This window comes from Vitis vinifera, chromosome 10 (assembly GCF_030704535.1).
Source record: "Vitis vinifera cultivar Pinot Noir 40024 chromosome 10, ASM3070453v1".
NCBI classification, from domain to species: domain Eukaryota; kingdom Viridiplantae; phylum Streptophyta; class Magnoliopsida; order Vitales; family Vitaceae; genus Vitis; species Vitis vinifera.
In genome coordinates this window covers 6,897,087-6,920,060 of record NC_081814.1, presented here as the reverse complement: position 1 = coordinate 6,920,060, position 22,974 = coordinate 6,897,087, and the positions used below count along the sequence as shown (strand labels likewise).

General features: G+C 36.7%; 3 protein-coding genes across 3 annotated transcripts; 2 read left to right on the top strand and 1 right to left on the bottom strand.

Annotated features, from left to right (window-relative positions):
* Positions 1-1,251: 1,251 nt before the first annotated feature.
* On the top strand, positions 1,252-4,158 carry LOC100258905 (WUSCHEL-related homeobox 9). Its single transcript, XM_002273152.4, has 4 exons — positions 1,252-1,529; positions 1,734-2,036; positions 2,317-3,051; positions 3,486-4,158. The coding sequence occupies exons 2-4, from the start codon at positions 1,907-1,909 to the stop codon at positions 3,758-3,760; spliced, it is 1,140 nt and encodes a 379-aa protein (XP_002273188.1). The 5' UTR covers positions 1,252-1,529; positions 1,734-1,906; the 3' UTR covers positions 3,761-4,158.
* An 11,601-nt stretch (positions 4,159-15,759) lies between these two features.
* On the top strand, positions 15,760-17,967 carry LOC100264083 (ras-related protein RABA1f). Its single transcript, XM_002277543.4, has 2 exons — positions 15,760-16,146; positions 17,130-17,967. The coding sequence occupies exons 1-2, from the start codon at positions 15,926-15,928 to the stop codon at positions 17,560-17,562; spliced, it is 654 nt and encodes a 217-aa protein (XP_002277579.1). The 5' UTR covers positions 15,760-15,925; the 3' UTR covers positions 17,563-17,967.
* Positions 17,968-18,532: 565 nt separating this feature from the next.
* Positions 18,533-22,457, bottom strand: LOC100253757 (uncharacterized). Its single transcript, XM_002277604.4, has 2 exons — positions 21,957-22,457; positions 18,533-18,790 (listed from the first exon to the last, which is right to left on the bottom strand). The coding sequence occupies exons 1-2, from the start codon at positions 22,346-22,348 to the stop codon at positions 18,760-18,762; spliced, it is 423 nt and encodes a 140-aa protein (XP_002277640.4). The 5' UTR covers positions 22,349-22,457; the 3' UTR covers positions 18,533-18,759.
* Positions 22,458-22,974: the final 517 nt, after the last annotated feature.

The following is a 22,974-nucleotide window of genomic DNA, read 5'->3' as shown; positions in this document are numbered from 1 at the left end:
TTGCTATGTCGCCGACATAAGTCCATGATCTAATTCCATTATGCTACAAATCAAGAAGGGATTAATTTCATAATGGCTTGAACTAAAGAACTAGAAAGTGCACGACTAGTTAAAAAAAGCCTTCTCCCCCGCTACATGCAACACAAATAACAGGCACGTAGCAAGAGGCAACATGCTCGGCCACCACCACCAACAATTCCATTGACTATAACATCAACTTTTTCTTAAAGGTTGAATTTTTAGTCTTTCACATAAATGATTAACATTTGTTCTCACAAAAAATGTGATCAGCCTACATGGTACCAGTACCATGTCCACACCCTACCTGAAATTTCACGCCACACCAATATTTGCCTCTGCATACCTATGTCACTTTTATAACATTCACTACTGCACTTGTTCATCTGCAATATTAATGTAGCTTAGTTTGAAATTTTTAAATGATTGAAGAAATTGGCCTCCACCGCCATCAAATTGATGTCGTTGCCCATAACCACAATTGTGCCATCACCATCATCAGCTCCATCTCTATCTCTAGCGGCATTTTGAGTGTCCCATTGACTTGTAATCATCTGCTTTACCAAAATTTTCTCCTCACAAAATGTTTAAATTTGTGGGTTCAAACTCATCTCGATGTGAAAACTTTGAAAACGAGGAAGAGGTCTTAATGATTTTTCCTGATTAGGAGACGACTGAAAGACCAGCTAATAGGAGTCAACCAAACAATTAATTGATTGAAAAAATATTCAAATATAACAACATTACTGAATTTTAATATATAGTACTTCATTAATCCTACTCGTTTCATAAGTCCTTCACCAATATTCGTTTGATAGGGTTAATATCCCACTGTTTTATTGGTAGTACCATTTGATAAAAAAAATTGCTATTTCTTGTCGCAACATTTACAATAAAGCTAGTAGAACAAATTGAGAAAGGGGAGTCACATTTTTCTCATTTAATTGGGATTTAATTAATTTTGATTTTGAATTTTTTTTTTTTTTTTTTTTTTGTTTAAGGAAAGAAAATAAAAGAAGAGGAAGAAGAAGAGGCCCTCGAGTCAATCCAAAGCCCACCTTTGCCCAAAATAAACCAAACTCGCAATTACTGACCCACCACCTCTTTCCAATCAAAACCCTACAAGGCTCCTTGACTTTCAAACACCCCCACCCCCATTTATTCCTGCAACAACCTCTTCCATTAGAATAATCCCACACTTATATCTACCCCTTCACCCTCCCATTAATACCACTGCAAGCAAACCAAAGTCATGAGCAAGGGAATCCTCCCCATGGAAAACAATGAATAGGAGACAAACTCATCAGAGCAGCCCACCTCTCTAAAGCTATAAAACCCACTCCACTCCGCACCACCCCCTTTTGCATTAAGACCCCTTCTCTGTCTCCTCTGATCAAGATTCTAATCTAGCCCCAGCATATATTGCTTTCCATGTTCCCTTTGCTTCTCGTCCGGGGGAATTGGCTTGTACTTTGAGTAGTCCACAAGCATTTCAGTTTTAATGCTAAACTGTAAGGAAGGGATGGGAGTGTACTCTCCTTCTTACCTTTATATTTACTTTCATTTCCTTTCTTGTTTATCATCTCACAGGCGATTCCTGTTGTGGGTTTTGTCAATTTTTTTATTATGGGTTTTATTATTAGTATTATTATTTTTATTTTTATTCTTTGGGAGATGGGAAAGACTGTTTATTAATTGAAATAAACTGAACACAGGGGTAGGTGAGGAGGCTATAAGAAGAGATGTGATGTTTGGCTAGAGGCTTTCAGTACCAAAAACAAGAGCAACAAAAGGGCTTTGCTCCGTTGTTGTTGTTTCTCTTCTGGTTGGCTACTTTAGATATTTCATATCTACATAGCTGCTGGTCTGCCCTCCCATCATCATCATCATGGCTTCATCTAATAGACACTGGCCCAGTATGTTTAAGTCCAAGCCCTGCAACACTCATCACCAATGGCAGCATGACATCAACCCATCTCTCATTTCAAGTGGATGCCACAGACCCCCTTATACATCAGGTAATATCACTCAATTCCACCCTCCACACACTTCCAATCATCATTTATGTTTCTCATTCTTGCTACCCCAACTCTTCCCCTAACTTTGGAAAAAAACGGCTAAGATTTCGAACCCACCAATCATGTATTGATCATGGCTTCTCTTAATTTGCTGGTATTTCAAACTGTTGTTCTCAATTGAGAATTGACTACAATAAAGAGGGAGGGGGGTTCCATGGGTTTTCTTCACCCCGAAGAGTCAACGTATCTAAAGCTATGTCGATGTTTTTGCTTTTAACAGTGCCTGGATGTGAAGAGCGGAGTCCAGAGCCAAAGCCGAGATGGAATCCAAAACCGGAGCAAATACGCATACTTGAAGCTATCTTCAACTCGGGCATGGTGAATCCTCCGAGGGATGAGATAAGGAAGATCAGAGCTCAATTACAGGAGTTCGGTCAAGTCGGCGACGCCAACGTCTTTTACTGGTTTCAGAACAGAAAATCAAGAAGCAAACACAAACAGCGCCACCTCCAAACCTCAAAACAACAGCCACAACAAACCCCTCCAATCACTTCCAATGCCTCTATAACTCCATCATCTTCGTCATCATCCTCTGAAAAATCATCCCCAAAAGAGTCAAACAAAAGCTTGCCATTGGGTTCTGCAGGCTTCATGGATGTTTCGAATTCTCCTACCGCCCCCCTGAACCAGACCTACTTTCAGAACTCCGGCGAGTTTCTGCAGGAACCTTTGTTCTTCCCGGTGCCACAGACCGGAGGGAGCACCGTGTTCTCCCATGGACTCTGCTTCTCTGAACTATCCAATGTTGTCCAAATTCCTGATCAGACGGTGGGAGCTTACTCGGGCCTTCTACTCACTGAATTGATGAATCAGGGAGTTTCTAAGAAATACGATGAAGAAGAGAAGATGAAGTTGCAACAACAACTGAGTTACACCGTAGCCACTCTTCCACCCACCACCAGCGTTCCGCCTCCCACTACGCTAACTCTTCCTTTCACCATCAACCAAATTCAAGGTACTTCAATTCTATTGATTTCCATGCCAACACCCAGACCACCATCGTACTCAATCACTCCCGCCTCTCATCCATAACACTGAGCGCGTGGCACACACGCTCAAAACTCTGAGGGCAGGCTGTGACACTGTCCATCAGTTAGTTTGGGTCGCGTGTGCACGCGCTTTCAAGTGCATTTCAGATATCGTGGAATTGTTTATGTGTACTTATGTATTCGAAAACTACTAACATATCAGAGTAGGTTTAGCTAAGATCCATGGACGTGATTGATTTATTAAAGGACAAATATGTCATATAGGGAGGGGAATGGGGATACATTTGTCTTTTGGCTATCCATTTGTGATCCGTGTGAAGGCGGACGTGTGCATGGGGTGGTGTTGTTGACTACTGCGTTGGTTGTATGTCCATTAGAGAAGTTGTTTGTGTGTTTGCAGGTGTTGGAGAATCGGGTGCACTGGGCCCTACCTCTGCTGCGAAATCAACGGTCTTCATTAACGACGTGGCTTTCGAGGTGGCAGTGGGCCCCTTCAACGTGCGTGAGGCTTTCGGGGACGACGCCGTTTTGATCAACTCCTACGGCCACCCTGTGCTCACCAATGAGTGGGGTGCCACCCTCCAGTCACTACAGCACGGCGCATTTTACTACCTGGTGCGCACCTTAAGCCCATCATTCTGTGAAAAGCATGAGAGTACAGAGCTGATTTGGTAGTAGATGAGGCTACCATATTAGGAGGTATCACCATCTGATATCTTTGATTTGTAAGAAATGGAAGTTGTTTCAAGGGTTGATAAGTGAGAGAGAGCGTGGCCCACATTCCAGAACCATGCAATGTCTAGAGTTCATTTACTAGTAGTTTATATATTTGTCTGTTCGGTGGAGTGCAGATATAGAGGAAGCGTGGAAGCTGAAGAGATGGGCAAGCTTTGGCGATCTTGGCCTTTTCTGTTTCTATCTTTTTCTTCTTCTATCTTAGGTTATTATGTGGCTGTTTTAGTGGGTCCTCCATTATAGCTTTGGTAATTAATGTGTTTCTCTCCAAAGAGAAGATTATATGTCACCTGGTTTTTTCTCTTTTTATCTTATTAATGGAGTGAAGCATAAACGAATGGATAATAGCGGATTCTCATGCCAACTTTATCTTCTTACATCTAAAAAAAAGAAAAGAAAAAGTTGTGAGATCATCATCATAATTCCTGCAGCTTTTGGGTGTTGCACTTGCTTATTCTTCAAGGAACCCAAGTTGTTGCAACCTTTTGTGGCTGGGCCTTTTGTCCAAGCAGTGAAAACACTCCCAACTTTTTTAACCATGGCTATGTGACTGAAAGCACAAAACCTTTCTGGGCGTAGTAGCAGTAGTCCACTGACCAAGACTTGAATTAATTACTTGTTCCTGGTTCTATAATGTGTTAATTACGCTTGTTCCGAGCTCACGATTTATTCAGGGAATATCTTCATGTGTTGCTCTCATCTTTGGGTTTCATACAAATATTTAAAAAATTTCCTGCATGGGCACAATAAGTCCAGGCCATATCTTCATTTCCATGACGAGATACTCTTATATATACTCTCCGGGTAGTAGGTGGAATGAGATTCCTAAACGTATTGGGTATTATACAACTTCCAGTCTTCCAGTACTAACGAAATACTCACCCATATGTATGGCATACAAATGATTATCTGACATCTGGCTTCCCTGATAGAGATAAACGCCATCTTGAAGGCAATTTTGATCAATGGGCTTTAGTGTATGCCCCTTGAAGATGAATGAGCCTTATTCATATACAAAAAAACGATAAATACTCAAACATTGATGGCAATCTGGCCAATGAGATTGGTTAGGGGTGTGTCCAAATATGTAAACATGGACAGAAACCATTTACATACACACAAACTAAGAAGAGGAAGCGGTGGTACCATGATTATGCCATATTGAAACCGCATCTCGCTTGCACGAATCAGGAGGTCTGACTAGAAACGGAAAGGAGTTAATGTTTCACGAATATCAGCAGCTGTTGCTTTCAAACCCTGACCAGCACGGGAAGAAAAGAAAATTAAAGGCAGATGGAGAGACACGACACACTGTTGCTTTGTGGGGGATGAGGCGATGAACCAATGAGAGAAAGAGAGAGGAGCAGTTGCTGAGGAGTTGTTGAATGGGTCAACTGGGGTTGAGTGATGCAGTTTATTTACGTGCGCACTGGCTTCAACAGTGTTGCACTCTCCGCTTGAATTGATTGAGTGATATCGATGTATCAAACTGCAAAATTCCCCACTCTACGTCACACACTGTTTTGCATGAACCCTCACGTATGATAATGATCATGAATCATCACCTCCATGGACCATCTCTCTCTGCACTCCATCCTCTCTTTCATGGATCAGTATTGGAATTGGAGTGATCCAAGTGTCTGGTTTTCCAAAGTGGGTGGAGAAGAAATTAAAGCCCGAGTGCTTTTTGTGTGTATCCCATATGAACCAGAGGGTTTCAGATTGGAATATACATGGTTTGATGGTTGATGGAGCAGTGTGACTGTGAGTGGATAGGTGGCGTGTGCGGAATGGTGCATCTTCATCTCCTTTTTTTATTAAAAGTGCCTCCACACGAGGGGATTAGGTATGAGGAGGACAATCATTATGATGGGACTGTTCCATTTACACCCTTTTGATTTCATTTGCCTATTTGTAAATCAAGTAAAATCAGAAGCTTATCACCTTCCTTTACCAACTATATTCCAATTCAGGATTCTTCTTCATGCCCTTTTGGTCCTCCCATGAAACTCTTCGTTCCCAACGATCTTTTCCATCAGTGTGTACTCAAAATTTTACATAAGATATATCACATCTCGTTGAGAATGTTAGATAGGCAAATTCTGAAGGGACATATGTGTACAATTTAAAGCCCGTGAAGAAACCGAAGTGTAGAGTTGAAAGCGATTAGCAAATGCACACGGGACTTGGGCTGTGCCCATGATTTCTGTGATGAGCCCCCGGCTCAAATCTTCAAACTGAAAATGTGCTCTTTATTTGGGATACTCACCGACCATTGAAACAAGCCAGCCCAATACTTGTTTTGGACATCCGTGTACAATTTAAAGCCCGTGGGCTGAACTTGGCCCAGTTGTTCCCTGAGTTCTACCCACCAAACTCTTTCTATTTCCATAGGTTTTTTACGTTGACATATTCTTATCACCAAACCTATTAGAAAATCAAAAGGGTAGTAGTATCCAAGAGATTCCTTCAAGGAGTAAGGTGACTTTGAATCAATCAAAAAGTGTTAAGGGGTTTCTTTGACTAAGATTACGCATAATTTCATTGTATGAGTTCCTCCTAAACTTTTCTCAAATATAATAAAGAAAGGTTAATTCATTTCAAATGATCAATGAATTTGTTTAGACTTAATTTATTTCAACTATAAAAGTCGTATTAGAACCCGTTTGACAGTGATTCTAAAAAGTAGTGATCATCAACTATAATATTGAATACATTTATAACACTCCTCCTTAAATGTCCACTATATATAGATAAATATGTCTCATCAAAATTTTACTAATAAAAAACTTTATGGGAAAAATCTAGCAAAAGAAAAATGGTACAATGTTCTTGTAATTCTTTAGGTTGTTCTTGATTAATTAAGATTGTCTCGTTAAAAATTGTACCGGTAAAACTCAATGGAACAAAACTTAAAGAAAGGAAAAAGGATAGTACACTAATATCCTTAATAAACATTCCCCTCTCATGTTGATATCCTCATACTAATTTTTCATGAAAGATCTTTGGGTTCTCATATTCTAATCATGTATATTAATCCCTTAAATGCTAAGGTTGACTAAGGGTCTCCAACGGGCGGGCCGGGCCGGGCCGTAAATAGGAGGCCCGTGGCCCAGCTCGGGCCGGGCCTATGGGCCCGTTGACTGGTCAACGGGCCGGGCCGAGCTAAAATGCTAGGCCCGTGGCCCGGCCTATGAGCTCGCGGGCTGGCGGGCGGGCTGGGCGGGCCGAGCCGCGAGCTTTTTTAAATAAGCCAAAATGGCTTTTAAATAAAGGAAAGAAGAGGGGGGGATTCGAACCCCTCCCCTCAAGCTTAAATTTCAAGGCTCTAACCAACTGAGCTACATTTCTTTTGTACTTATTAAATGAGTTAATTATATATATATAAAAATATAGTATATTATTTTTTTTAAAAAAATTAAAGGCGGGCCTAAGGGCGAGCCTACGGGCGGGCCGACGGGCCAAAGGCTACGGGCCGGACCGGGCCTAAATTTAGGGCCGCGGCCCGGCCCGCCCATAAACGGGCTCGGGCCGGGCTTTAGCCCGTCGGGCCGCGGGCTTTTTGGAGACCCCTAAGGTTGACAATGATTTTGTGAATAAACCTGTCATATTATCACTTGAATATATTTACCACTCTTTTGAAATTTATTTTGTATAAAAAAACTTTGATAAGACACGTTTTATTTATTTATGCAATTGACAAAATATATAAATGCGCCAATAAGACTAAGACATGGTACTTCATGATCAAGTAAGTCTCCATCATCTTTGTGAGGATGAAACAAGTCCTTTTTTTGTTTCAAGTGATCAAACTGTCATTGAAGAGTTTAAATGACATGTTTTATCCATATGGAAATGTTTCATATTTTCTTGATGAAAGATGAATAATCTACTAAAACTCTATTTGGATAACATTCAATTTATAACAATGTTTTCAGTGTCAAATTGATCATTGAATTGGAAAAGTTATTTGTTCACGGTCCAATGGTCGAATCAATGATTTCATAAATATATAGTTTATATATTATTAAAATTAAAATAATTTAAGAAATTTAAATATATATAAATAATCAAAATTCTTAAATTCAACATCTATATATTTTATTATTATCAAAATTATTAGTTATTTTATTTATATTATTTTGATATTTATTATTCTATAATATATAAATAGATAGTAAATATTTATATTTATTTTGAAGTTTGAATATATATAAATCGCTAGTTGGACTAGTTCGATGTTGGGTCGATACTTGTTCAATGCATTTTCGATTCATTGAAGTGAATCAATCCACATTAGAATCTAGTCAACATTCTAATCAATTGAACCCCCCAATTCAGTCTCATTTTTAAAACACTGATTTATAGGTCAAGAGAAAATTTTATTTTCACAAGATTTTTCATCTCAAAATTTGTTTTTAAATAATGTGTAGTTCTTTTGAGCTCTTTAGGAGTTTCAATAAGATTTAAGTTATCAACATATACTATAATAATTGGAAATCCAATTTCTAATTTCTTAATTAAAACACATGACATAAAAGATTATTCACATATCCTTCTTTTAGTGGATATTTGCTAAGACGATTGTATCACATGTGTCTCGATTATTTCAATCTATACAAGAATCATTGTAACTTGATTGACCGCAAGCTATAATGTTTTGTATTATTTGCTTTAAAAAATTTATCAAATATTTTTCATGGAGTTTTGACCCAAAAAATTACATAAAAAAAAAACTTTTTTTCCAAAATAATGCTCAATTTAGTGCATATGTGCCACATAAATTGTCATGTTATAAAATCGTAGTTGGTGACTACGGTTTTACTTTTCTAAAACGGTTAGAAACCGTACTCACAAACCACAACTTTAACTTTAAGTTTAAAGCCGTAGTTGGTGACTATGGCTTGAATCATTTTTAAAAGAATTCAAAACTGTAGTCACCAACTACGGTTTTAAACTTAAAGTTAAAGTCGTGATTGGTGACTACAATTTCTAATCGTTTTTAAAAAATAAAATCGTAGTCACCAACCACGATTTTATGACATGGTAGCTTATATGGTATAGACGTACTAGATTAAACATTATTTTGAAACAAGTTTATTTTATGGAAAAATAAATTTCAATGTACTATTTTGGGTCAAAACTCGATTTTCATGTATATATCATTATCTAATTATCTATGTTTGTCATAACAATATCCATGAGATGCATATCTAATCTTTTTTAGACCATCAAACTACTTGAAGAGCAAAGTGTGATTGTGTCTATCACAAGAGGTTATGTTTCCTCATAATCAGTACCAAGTCTCTATGAAAAACTTTAGGCTACTAATCATATTTTATATCTTCTAATTGTTATAACTGAAGTAATGAATGCCACCACATTAATTATAATAAATGTTAATTAAGTATTATTTATGACTTCCGTTAATACTCATTAATGGAAGCCATTTGGAAAGCCTATAAAAAGGATTCTCATCCCCTGTAATATGTATCTTTAAGCAAGAAAGAAATTTTTTTCTCTCATTCTCTCTATCTTTCATTCTTTCAACTTTCTCAATTCTCTTCTTTGGTTCATTCTTCCCATTATATATATTATCAAAGTAAGATATATTTTATCTCTACTACTTTATTTGTGTTCCATTTATCCTTGTTTTACAATATGTTATCAGTACGAATTACTTTGAAGGTAATTTTCGTATCTTAAACTTGAAGTTATTTATATAGAATAAAATTTTACATATTTATATTATTGTTGATTTGTTTTGTTATATATTGTTAAAAGTTATAAACAAATTATTTAATTTGGTTTATAATCAAAGTTATGTCAATGTTATCAATTTATTATAACTAATTCCAATAATGTTGTTTTGTCATATATATGAAGTTATTTGACAATGTTGAATCTCACAAAACTTGAATTTGTGGCACTTGACATTTTAGGAAAGAACTATCTATCTTGGATCCTTGATGCTAAAATGCATCTTGATGCAATGAATCTTGGAGCTATGATCAAATAAGGAAATCAAACATTCCTGCAGGATCGCGCAAAAACATTGATTTTCCTTTGTCATCATCTCCATGAAGGTTTTAAAAATAATAATAATAATAATGAGCTTTTGATGAGAAATCACCAGTCTCATCCAATTAGATCTGAACCATTTACTTAAGTGAATGCAATATCGTCCTAAACTTGTGGACGTGGACAAAGATGAGGAAGTGGTCGTGGTTGTGGAAGAAATCCCCGATACCATGGTTTTTATAGTAATAATTCATCAAATTCTCATAAAATGAAAGTCTCATTGCACTACCAGAAATGGAACAATACTGAGACACAACAAGAAAATAGGAAGTGTTTACAAGATAAACCTCCTAAGAACCATGAAAATAATTGTTATAGATGTGGTATGAAGGGGCATTGGTCGCGTACCTATCGTACACCCAAACATTTGGTCAACCTTTACCAAGCATCAATAAAAGCAAAAGGAAAAGAGATAGAGATGAACTTTACCGATGGTGATGCATTGGACCTAACCTACTATGACATTGATTTCTTTAGAGATCTCACTGAAAAAAAAAAAAACAAACCATTTAATAAATGATGAGAAAATTAACATTGATTGATGTTATTTTATATATCAAATATTATTATGTCTTATATTTACATCTGATTTTCTTTTGTTATTTACATTATCCTTTTTTTTTAGTTATATCTAAAATCCATGTGTTATTTGGTCTCAAGATGAATGAGGATGATGTATGTCTCGTAAACTATGCAACCACACATATAATTCCTCGAGATAAAAGATATTTCCTCAAATTGACATTAATAAAAGCTAATGTAAGTACCATATCTGGTACTACAAACTTAGTTGAAGGCGCTGGAAGAGCAAACATAACGTTACCAAATGGAACTAGATTCCATATAAATAACCCTTTATATTCTAGCAAATCCAGAAGAAATTTGCTCAGTTTTAAAGATATCTGCAGAAATGGATATCATATTGAAACTATGAATGAAGATAATGTAGAATATATTTACATTACTTCCATTATATCTAGTTAGAAGCTTATAATGGAAAAACTCCCGACTTTCTCCTCTATGTTGTATCATACAACTATAAAGTCTATTGAATCATATGTTGTCGTGAACCAGAAGTTCAACGACCCAAAAGTTTTTGTTCTTTGGCATGACAGGTTAGGTCACCTAGGGTCTTCAATGATGCGTCGAATAATCAAACACTCACATAGGCATCCACTAAAGAACTAGAATATTCTATCCACTAAAGAACCAGAAGATTATTTCGCCCAATGAATACTTATGTGTTACCTGCTCACAAGGTAAATTAATAGTCAGACCATCTTTTACTAAAGTCATATATAAGTCACCAGTCTTTTTAGAAAGAATACATGGGGACATATGTGGGCCTATCCATCCACCATGTTGATCATTATGTTATTTTATGATCTTAATAGATGTTTCTACTAGGTAGTCACATGTTTGTCTCTTTTCTACATGTAACGTTGCCTTTGCTAGACTTTTTGCATAAATAATCAGATTATGAGCACAATTTCTAGACAATACATTTTGATAATGCTGGCGAATTTACTTTTCAAACATTCATTGACTATTACATGTCTATATGGATAAATATTGAGCATCTTGTTGCCCATACTCATACCCAAAATGGTTTAGCAGAATTCTTCATCAAATGTCTCCAATTAATAGCTCGACCATTACTAATGAAAACCAAATTATCTACTTCTGCTTGGGGACATGCTATTATGCATGTTGCAGCTTTAGTCCATATTCGACCTACAATTTACCATGAATACTCCTCTTCACAACTTGTGCTTGGAAAATAACCAAATATCTCTTATTTACGAATTTTTGGTTGTGCAGTATATGTATCAATTGCACCTACACAACGCACTAAAATGGACCTTAACGAAGACTTGGGATTTATGTAGGTTTTGATTCTCCATCTATCATAAAGTATCTTGAACCTTTGACAGGCGATGTTTTTACAACCCACTTTGCAGATTGTCATTTTAATGAAAGTGTTTTCCCGTCATTAGGGGGAGAAAAGTCGATACCTGAAGAACGACGAGAAATTAGTTGGAAGGCATCTACTATGACCCATCTTGATCCTCGTACAAGTCAATGTGAATTAAAAATTCAAAGAATAATTCATTTGCAAAATCTTGCAAATCACTTACCAAATGCATTCATTGATACAAAGAAAGTGACAAAGTCACATATCCCAGCTACAAATACTCCAGCACGGATTGATATCCTTGTAGGACAGTTAACAAATGAATCTAAGATACGCCTGAAGCGTGGTAAATCTGTCAGTTCAAATGATGTAGCTCCCAGAAGAGGAAAACCCAAGAAAAACTTGGCACTCTAGAAAAGACCATCCAAATGACTGATTAGTTTAAAATTGATAAATCTATAGCCCTAGAAAAGACACAAATAATACAAAAAGCCCCTAAAGAGGCACATATTGAACAATAAGCCCCTGAAAAGGCACATATTAAAATAGAAGCCCCTAAAGAGGCACAGGTACCTGAAAATTGTGAGATCTAAATAAGTTATATACACATGGGAGAAAAACGGGATCGAAATAATATTGTTATTAACAATATTTTCACTTTCCAAGTGATCTCCGATATCATAAGAAATGATGAAGATCCCGAATTACAAAATGTGGAAGAATGCTGACATAGAAATGATTGGCCAAAATGGAAAGAAACTATACGGATAGAGCTAAACTCATTAATAAAACGATAAGTTTTTGGACCTGTAGTCCAAACACCTGAAAGTATAAAGCCTATTGAGTACAAATGGGTATTTGTACTAAAACGCAATGAGAATAATGAGATCATAAGATATAAAACGCGATTAGTAGCACAAGGTTTCTTGTAAAAACTTGGTATTGACTACGAGAAAACATACTCTCCTGTCATGGACACAATCACATTTCGTTTCTTAATTAGTTTGGTAGTCTCAGAAGGACTAGATATGCGTCTCATGGATGTTATTACAACATATTCATACGGATCCATGGATAATGATATATACATGAAAATCCCTGAAGAATTCAAATTGCTTGAAGCAAATAGTACAAAGCCTCGTAGCATGTACTCAATCAAGTTACAACGATCCTTGTATGGATTAAAGCAATGTGGATGCATGTGGTACAATTGTTTTAGCAAATGCTTGCAAAAAGAAGGGTATGCGTATAACCCTATATGCCTATGCATCTTCATTAAGAAATCAGAAACTAGATTTGCAATTATTGTAGTGTATGTTGATGACTTAAATCTTGTTGGAACTCCTAAAGAGCTCATAAGAACAACAAATTTCTTGAAAAATGAATTTGAGATGAAAAATCTTGGACAAACAAAATTTCGTCTTAGCTTGCAAATCGAACATTTTCCAAATGGAGTTTTAGTACATCAATCAACATACATTAAGAAAGTTTTGAAGAGTTTTTATATGGATAAAACACATCCTTTAAGTTCTCCAATGGTTGTCCGATCACTTGATGTGAAAAATGACAAATTTTGTCATTGCGGAAAAAATGAAGAATTACTTGGTCCTGATATCTTAGTGTTATTGGTACACTTATGTATCTTGCCAATTGAACACGTTCAGACATTGCTTTTTTTGTCAATTTATTAGCAAGATATAGTTTCGCTCCAACTCGAAGACATTGGAATGGTATCAAATATATATTGCGTTATCTTCGTGGAACTACTGATATGAGTCTATTTTACTCGAGGGGATCAAAACAACAATTGGTTGGATATGTAGATGTAGGATATCTTTCAGATCCACATAAAGGTAGGTCACAAACAGGGTATGTGTTTAATTGCAATGGTACTGCTATTTTATGGAGATGTTTCAAACAAACAATGGTGGCTACATCATCAAATCATTTAGAAATACTGGCAAGTCATGAAGCAAGTCATGAATGTATATGGTTAAGATCTATTATCTAGCATATTCAGGAATCATGTGGACTCTCTTCTATCAAATGTGGCCCGACAATATTATTTGAAGATAATGTTGTATGCATTGCACAAATAACAAGAGATTATATTAAAAGAGATAGAACTAAGCACATTTCACCAAAATTCTTTTATACACATGAACTTCAGAAGAGTGGTGAAATTGATGTGCAACAAATACGCTCAAGTGATAATCTAGCATATTTATTCACAAAATCATTGTCAACCTCAACATTCAAGAAGTTAATACACATGATTGGAATGTGTCAACTCAAGGATATTAACATGAGGGGAAGTATGCTTGTAAAAGGGTATTAATGTACTATACTATTTTTTCTTTCGTCCAGGTTTTGTCCTACTGGGTTTTACTAGTAAGGTTTTTAATGAGGCAATCCTAACATACCAAGAGCAACTTAAAGAATTATAAGAATATTGTATTTTTTTTCCTTCGCTAGGTTTTAATGAGACATATTTTTCAATGTGGTGGACATCCAAGGGAGAGTGTTATAATTGAAGTAATGAATGTCAACACATTAATTATAATAAATGTTAATTAAGTATTATTTATGACTTTCATTAATATTCATTAATGGGAATATTAATGGAAGTCATTTGGAAAGCCTATAAAAAGGTTTCCCATCTCCTGTAATATGTATCCTTAAGTAAGCAAGATTTTTTTTTCTCTCATTCTCTCTGTCTTTCATTTTTTCAACTTTTTCAACACTCTTCTCTGATTCCTTCTTCCCATTATATATATTATCAAAGTAATATATATTTTATCTCTACTACTTTATTTGTATTCCATTTATCCTTGTTTTACAACACTAATCACATTTTTCTAATACATTTTTATATAAATACTCATTTCTACCCAACGAATGTTTACATATTTAGGCATTTAGATTATAAGTTTAAATATTTCTCGTTTTATTAACGAGTTTAACTCTACAACATAACTGCTTTCCATTTTAATCAATCATTTTTATATGGACATTCTTTCACATTTTATAGTTCGGGATCTTCATCATAGACCATTTAGAAAGTGAAAATACCATTAATAACATTATTTCGACCTTAGGTGACCTAACAAGTCATGTATGTCAAAACATAAAAATCTTTTGAATCAATAAACTTCTAATTCACAATAACATATGATTCAATAGACTAAGTGATTGTATAATACGATCCAAAGGAGAAAATCAAGATGTTTTCTATTATATGCTTTTAGCTAAAAATAATATAAAAACATTTTGTACTACATTCATTCATAATTTTAATATGATATCTATTTCTATTAATATTTATTAAAAATTAAACAAATTTCTTCTAGATTATATAAATGTAATTATTATTTTCAACCTCGTGGTTTTCTCACCTCCCCACCTCCCCTTACTCCAAATATGGAAACCTCACCACCCTCCTCTCCCTAAAACCAAAAGTGGTGAGGACCAGGCCCACTTTGAATTGATAAGCCATATGCCTTGTAGTCAATGTCACATGTGATTACAAAATTAATAATCAATACTTTGAGAGTTGCCAATTTGGTCTGGTTGAATTGGGCAACCCAATCGGAGCCTGTCCGCGATTCACAAAATACTTCAAAAATGTTCCAATGAATTCACAAGTTGACTTTGATCAATCGATGCCGTGCATTAGTCACAACCTAGTAACGTGGTAGGCAAAACTTGCTATATAGTAATAGAATAAATAAAAAAGACTTAGGAATCATACATGCAATTAATGTGGCCATCAATCCAATCGCCTCCTCTGCGTAATACCATATTCTATGACCAAAATTTTAGAAGCTGCCAATTTATGGTTGAATTTATCTCATTTCGTCTCTAATGAATAAATAAAATAATAAAATTGAAAACGATGCCGTTTGATGACACGTAGTCGGTTTCGTGGTTTTTATTGTTATTCTAAATTTACATTCGCAGATTTCGGATATCTGGCAGGGAACAACATAGGAACGACAAAGCATCCAACCTAATCAAACGATTCAAACCAAACGAAATCGAAGGAGATTTGGATCGGATCCCTGAAGGAACCACATCTCCCTCGCTACCTTCATTTTCATCTCCATCCAATGGCCTCTTACAGAGCCGACGACGATTACGATTACCTCTTCAAGGTTGTTCTCATCGGCGACTCCGGAGTCGGCAAATCCAATCTCCTCTCCCGCTTCACTCGCAACGAGTTCAGCCTCGAATCGAAGTCTACCATCGGCGTCGAATTCGCCACCCGCAGCATTCGTGTCGATGATAAGGTCGTCAAGGCCCAGATTTGGGACACCGCTGGCCAGGAGAGGTATCTTCTTTTTCTCTCTTTTCCATTCGGAATTCAGATCTGTCATTGCTGTCGAGAATGCCTGTTCATTTTATCTGCTTCTCTTTGATGATTTGTATGTCGAGATCTATTGTGGATTCATTTTGTTCTGCATTGTTGATGTTGGAATATTTCCCGACAAGGTCGTGTTTGTCCATGAGGATAATGATGGGAACATTATCATGAAGGCTGTCGTTTTAGTAAAGATGCTTTTGGGATCAATTATGGAGAAAAGGAGAAGGAAAAAAAAAAAAAAGTAATGTTTGGCTGTCAGAAGATTCTTACCAAACAATGGAATTTTTAATTTCATGTAGAGGGGTTGAAAAGATTCTCATTTCACGGTTTACCTCATGTCCATTAACATTTCAGAGAACAAAAATGACCTGAAATCGAGTGAATTATCGAAAATTCTTCTTCAGTCGACACCCAATTGTGTTTTCCTTCATTAGGCTTTGGATGATAATGGCTGATGCACTGGGTCCTTTTTTATAAAGCTGTTGGACAAATTGTGTTAGCGACCTAGGTCAACCTTGAAAATCTTCTTAGGTCCATAAATTACAAGGGAAGATTGAGCATTTGCAGAAATTTCAAATTAGGAAATTGCATCTTTGTACATTTAATTGAACTTTCTCAATTCATAAATGTGCATTTGATAATATAGTATTTGTGCTTGTGAGTGCTTGATAGCTTGGTTAACATTTCTATCCTCTCTTTTATTAATTCTTTCTGTTGGATAGTTTATACCGTCTAATATATTATTAGCCAGAGTTTGTGGTGATAAATTATTAGTGAGCTATAATATAGAAACCCTTGCACCGAAACCAGTTCTTCTTTGTGGTTGAGCCCCTCTCTTGATTCCCCAATACCTGCAAGTGCTTAATTCTCTGAATTATGATACTTTGATCCTTTAAAATCTATGATGCTTTGAAGAATCTTCTTATCGTTTCTCATCTTCTTTGTCAAAGATATCGAGCAATTACAAGTGCATATTATCGAGGAGCTGTTGGTGCTTTACTTGTTTATGATGTTACCCGTCATGTAACATTTGAAAATGTGGAGAGATGGCTGAAGGAGCTTCGGGATCACACAGACTCCAACATCGTGATCATGCTCGTTGGTAACAAGGCAGATCTCCGCCACTTGCGAGCTGTTTCCACTGAAGATGCTAAGGCTTTTGCTGAAAGAGAGAACAACTTTTTCATGGAAACATCAGCTCTAGAGTCCATGAATGTTGAGAATGCCTTCACAGAGGTGCTGACCCAGATCTATCGTGTTGTCAGCAGGAAAGCTCTTGACATCGGGGATGACCCAGCAGCTTTGCCCAAGGGACAGACCATCAATGTTGGAACCAAGGATGATGTATCGGCAGTGAAGAAAGTGGGATGCTGTTCTGCATAATACTGAAGAAACAAGGATCTAGTTTTGAAGAACATCATGTTTGGAGCTTTCTATCCTGTTCATATTTATATAGAGCATGGCCCTGCATCGCACACGAAAGCTATGTCAACAAAACTTTTAACTGTTAGAACATCATGTTCTGGACACTTGAACAGATCTTTTGTTTATGGTTAGCCAAAGGTTTAGGATCTAAAGGAAACGGAGCAGCACGCTGACATTTTCTTTGATTCATTTTAGCTTTCAATTTCCATTCTTTCCCATCGGTGTACTGCTATAATTGCTCCATTAACATAGCTTCATATTTGGGTAGCTGTTTTGGGTTATAATTTGTACTCAAGTCTTTGAATTTCTGTTTAAATGCTTAGCTATTTACTTGATTCATAAAAGTGACATTATTTTCCTCTACTCAATGTACTCAACTAGTTAAGTTTCGCCTAGTCTTATTTGTCTTGGAAGCTAATGATTCTCATGCTTTCTTCCCTATGCCCTTTTCCTCATCAGCATGTCACTGCCATGCAAACTGTGTTCCTTTCTTTTTTTGTCTTCAGTTATTTTAAATATATACCTTACTGGTTGGTGTTGGTGTATGGCATTATTGTTTTCCAAAGGTATTCCACGCAGCTAGATGAAATGCGACATTGTTATTTTCATAAACAATAACCATACCTGGCTATTGACCATTCCCGATATATGTCGTTTTATGTTTTCATTTAATGATAAGAAACAAATCTAAGCATCATATGGAATTCTTCCAATCACACTATAAGGCCTCTGCTCAAGATAACCACACCCCATTTCGTGAACAAAACTGGATTAGTGGCTATGAACCGGAAGCTGGATCCGGTCCATCATTTTTCCAAATGCTTCACTCACAACGTCCGTTACTAAGGTAGTAGGTACCGTACACCAGACCAAGTAGCAAGTTCTTCTGAGGATGCAACATATTCTCCGCTCCCATGCGATTGTATCATCTAGGAATAATTGATCGATCTTGGATTTCTAATTCAAAATTTGCATGTGTAGGAAGTAGTATATATACACAGCACATTCAGATCAAGTGTATTACAAGGGAAACAGCGATAATGTACTAATAGTACATTCAAATAGCAATCCTTGATAATGTAGAAAGTTTGGATTTGCCCCTCCCAGGAAAGCTCCCCTCTCGCGAAAGCATTATATGAGGTATGAGCGAGATTATTATGTAGAAATCCTGTTAGGCATGCAGGCACTGCAGCAGAAGACCAGTGAATAGACAGATGTGATTAGTCTGATCCAGATAATAAGGGAGAAAGCAATAAGGGAAAGAAATTAACAAAAGCTGCCGCTCTTTCTGGGTTAACACTGCACACTACCCCGTGCATGTTGCAAGGTAAGAAATTGCTTTACCTAAAAAATTTCCATTAAGTCTCCTAGGTGGGTTGTGTATTCATGCTACTGAAGACCATAAAAGGAATTGCAGGACTAGAGTACGGAGCACACAATGGCAATTAAAAAATTTAGGTTTCACACAAGATATGAGAAAAAAATGGTAAAGAATAGAATTGCAATTCACGGTTCGTTCCATTAGGATCCAAGGGTTTGCAGTTGGAAAGCCATCTCAACCTCATAAAAGAAGTTTTCCATTGCTAAACAAATCGAAACTTAAAACCACAGAAGTCAAATTGCAATTCATGAGGTGAAGGGAGGAATTCAGTGCTAAAACAAAAAATATGAGAAAGCTGCCCCCTTCCCGTTCCCAAACTAAGCACACCCACAATGTAAGTGTGATGAGCAATCACTGAGATTAAGGTACAACATTACCTACATCTTGGTTTGAGTTACCATTTAGTACAAGCATCTTAGAATCATGGAATCAGGCAGATTGTAAAGGTGGCTCACTTCTAACCGGAAGAGATAGCTCTAGAGACTGGAATGTTAGCAGCAACCTTACAGGAATCAAGTCCTTTCCAAAGTCAAATATCTAATTCAATAAATTTGATAGGCTCAACACACAAGCTCCATAGACCAGGGCCTACTAAGAAAATATATATTAAGAAAAGGTGGTCATTTCATTTAGCAGTGGTACCAAAAGTGAATTAACTTCAATAATAATAATAATACTTTCCCCACTTTTTGTAAGGCACCAATTAATATATTCTTTATTTGCCTATCAAAAAAATAGTAATGGAACATTATGTACAGAGTTCCATAATGTTCTCTACAAGCAAAGCTATGATGTATGATTGCGTGAAGTGTTCCATATTAATCAACTCCAAGGCATTGATTGATATATTCTGTGTTTGTTTAGCACGATAAGAATAATAACATCAACCATGATCACAGTCATAACCATTGGGCAAAGATATATCTATGCACAGAATTTCATATTCTAGGTTATGAACATTATGCCCTGTACTCCCAAGATTTCACAACAAACCTAAATCAACTTTCCTTGGAGTCATTTTAAAACCTTAAACAATACAATACAAGGGTCAAAATATGATTGCAGGTATCCACTCAATCTAATTCCATTTTCCCTGTAACATCAAAACTCATGAAGTTATTAGGATTTCGTTAAGCTACTATATACTAGAGTATTCTACTTGGGATGCACTTTCTTCTTTGTGTTTTCATTAATACAAACTAGAATAATGAGATTTCAACAATATAAGGACAACAGAACCTTTTGTAATGAATCAACAATACCATTCAAATGACACAGCACATTCAACAATATCATCTTCCAAAAAGTTACCCTGTCAAGCCATAATTCAACTGTTCCCAACATTGAAGTCAGCTTAACCCCAACTGTAACAAGTAGCCTTAACCCATCAAGTACAAAGTATGGGCCCCCTGAGTGGCTCGGTAATACCTTCCATTGTGTGGTTAATTACCTAGGAAAAATAGAAAGTGGCATGGTCAGTCAACATATTGACTATGGTGATCATGAATAAAGCAACCTGAAATCCTTGGTATGGGACCTTGGAACAAACAAAGTCCAGTTCCCAGATGTACATAATGCTATGATGTATGACTGCATCTGGAAGCCATGGCCTTGAAGTTTGACATGTATGTGTGGCAACGCAATTGGCTGACGCTGCACAGTGCGATTGGGGCATATAAAATAGCCCTGATGCAGGGAAGGGATATGACACAATGAAAAAGATGAGTGCTATTCTCTGTTATCATCAGCATCTGGAACTAAGAAATCAAGGGTCTTGGGGTACTTGGGAAGATACAAAGTTGACTGAAACAAATTAGCTCAAAAAACTCACTCCAGAAAAGAACATTTCATTTGCTGAAGCAGAATTGATGTTTCCAGGACTGAAATTACTAGATACCACCAAAATACTTAGCAGCAAAATATCATTAGCCTCCCTCATGGAAATGCCCATGGATATTACCAAAAGGCAACACAGTTCGGCATTGCATGAATGGTGCTTAATCACCAGAAAGTTCAAAATGGATTGAAATGTGAACATTTGTTCACAGGCCATGCTTCACAGCAGCAAGGTAGAATGTTCCACTTCTAACTAATGAAAGACAATGCTGCTGTCTGGGGCAGCCAGCCCCTACACATGGTAGTAAGGTTGCATAAAGAACTAACGGAAACCTTTCATTGGATGATTTTGTAACCAATGGTTGGCAAATAACTCAAATGCTTTCTCTCTGTAATATGGCAACTAGGTTTCAACTGGTGCTTGGGCTAGGTCCCAGCATTTTGCACTGGCTAACCATTCTCATTGCATGATTAAAAAAAAACTAGTAGGCCTCCAATCTGTTTGAGGCTTAAGGTTGGTGTGGACCCGCATTTGGATTATTGCCTCTAAGCTGTTTGGATTACTGGGGATCTTAGAGGCATAAAAAAGTACAGTGAAATGCTTTAATAATGCTGGGAACACTATCAGTTGAGCAACTGCCTGGGGTTGCTTAATGAAACAACTGATACAAGGGCTCAGCATTGTCATTCTTTCTAGAGGCTGACATAGTACTGCAGAAGTGCAAACTTTGCCCTACAACAATCCAACTTGGAAAAACATTAGTTCATCTCCATGAATATTTTGATTCGTGGAATCTTGAAGAACACAGACAAATAGAAAAACCCATAAGACTACAACCTCAGAAAAGAAGTTAAAGAGTGATGAAATTGGCATTTCCAGCTCAGGAAAGTGCTTTCATACTAACTGCTAAAAGCCGAAATGAAATTCAAACCAAAAAACAGTCAATTCAAGTCCTAAAAATAATATAATAAAATAGATAACCAATTCAGTGCTATAACAAAATCTAGACAAGTCCCTAGAATAATTAACCAAATATGGAACAATTCAACAAACCCAAAACGGATCAGCAAAACCCAGAAACTAGAACCAAATCAATAGGTAACATTGAATTAAAGCAACAGAAATCAAACTCACCCATCAGCGGCCAACATCGCCGTCATCGGAAGTAGAAGAAGAGGAAGGGCGTGCAGGAGAGTCATCCTGTCGAGAGGGGAGAGGATTGGAGCCCTTGATGATCCAACCAAGGGCAAAGAAGGAAAGGCCAGCGAGAATGGCGGTGCCCCAGGCGTGAGAATACCATTTGCTGTACTGCCGGATCGCGTATCTCCACTGCTCTCGGAGGGCAGCTGGGTCGGGGTTTGTGGGATCGGGAGGATTAGGGAAATGGGGCTTTGGGGCGGAGTAGCTGGTGTTGCCGCTTCCGATTTCACCAGAAACCTTAGTAGGTGTTGAAGAAGAAGGTAGGTTTTGGGTGGAATTGGGGTTTTGAGGTTTGGCCATGGCTTACACTGCGTACCCAAACTCATCAGCTCACCTCCAAAATTTAGTATCTGTTGCTTGATCCAAACCAATAAATCATTGCCAGATGTATGACAGATGGCGGTGCCGGAGTCTTCCTCTTGAAGCTTGTGGATTCCTCATGCTCAAGACTTACCTCACTATTCTCCATATTTAGATTTTTTTTTGTTCTCCATTTGCTTTTAGATAAAGAATCAAGCATACCTATGGCTTTCCTTTTTCTTCCTTCTATGTTTTCAGAGAATTTTCATTCCACCGAAACTCATTCAAATTTGGGATTGGGAACGTAGCTCCCCAGCTATGATTTTCAAATAAAAAGACAAAAAGTAACACTAATATGTAATCTTCAAGACAAAAATATTATTTTTCCAAGAGGGAAACACAAACCACATCTGCAACATACAATTTAGGGCACAGACTTACATCTCTGGATTTATTAGATTAGTTTTAAAAATTCATTAAACATTCAAATTAAAAAAGGGGTTTGAAGAAACTTCAAACTTATGGGTATTATGTGTATTTAATTAAATCTAAAATAGAAACTGATTGATATTAACCCTCACTTTGTTTTGAAAAGTCTGAGTGAGCTGGGTTGCAACTTGCACCATAGAAGACAACCAAATGACTAGACATG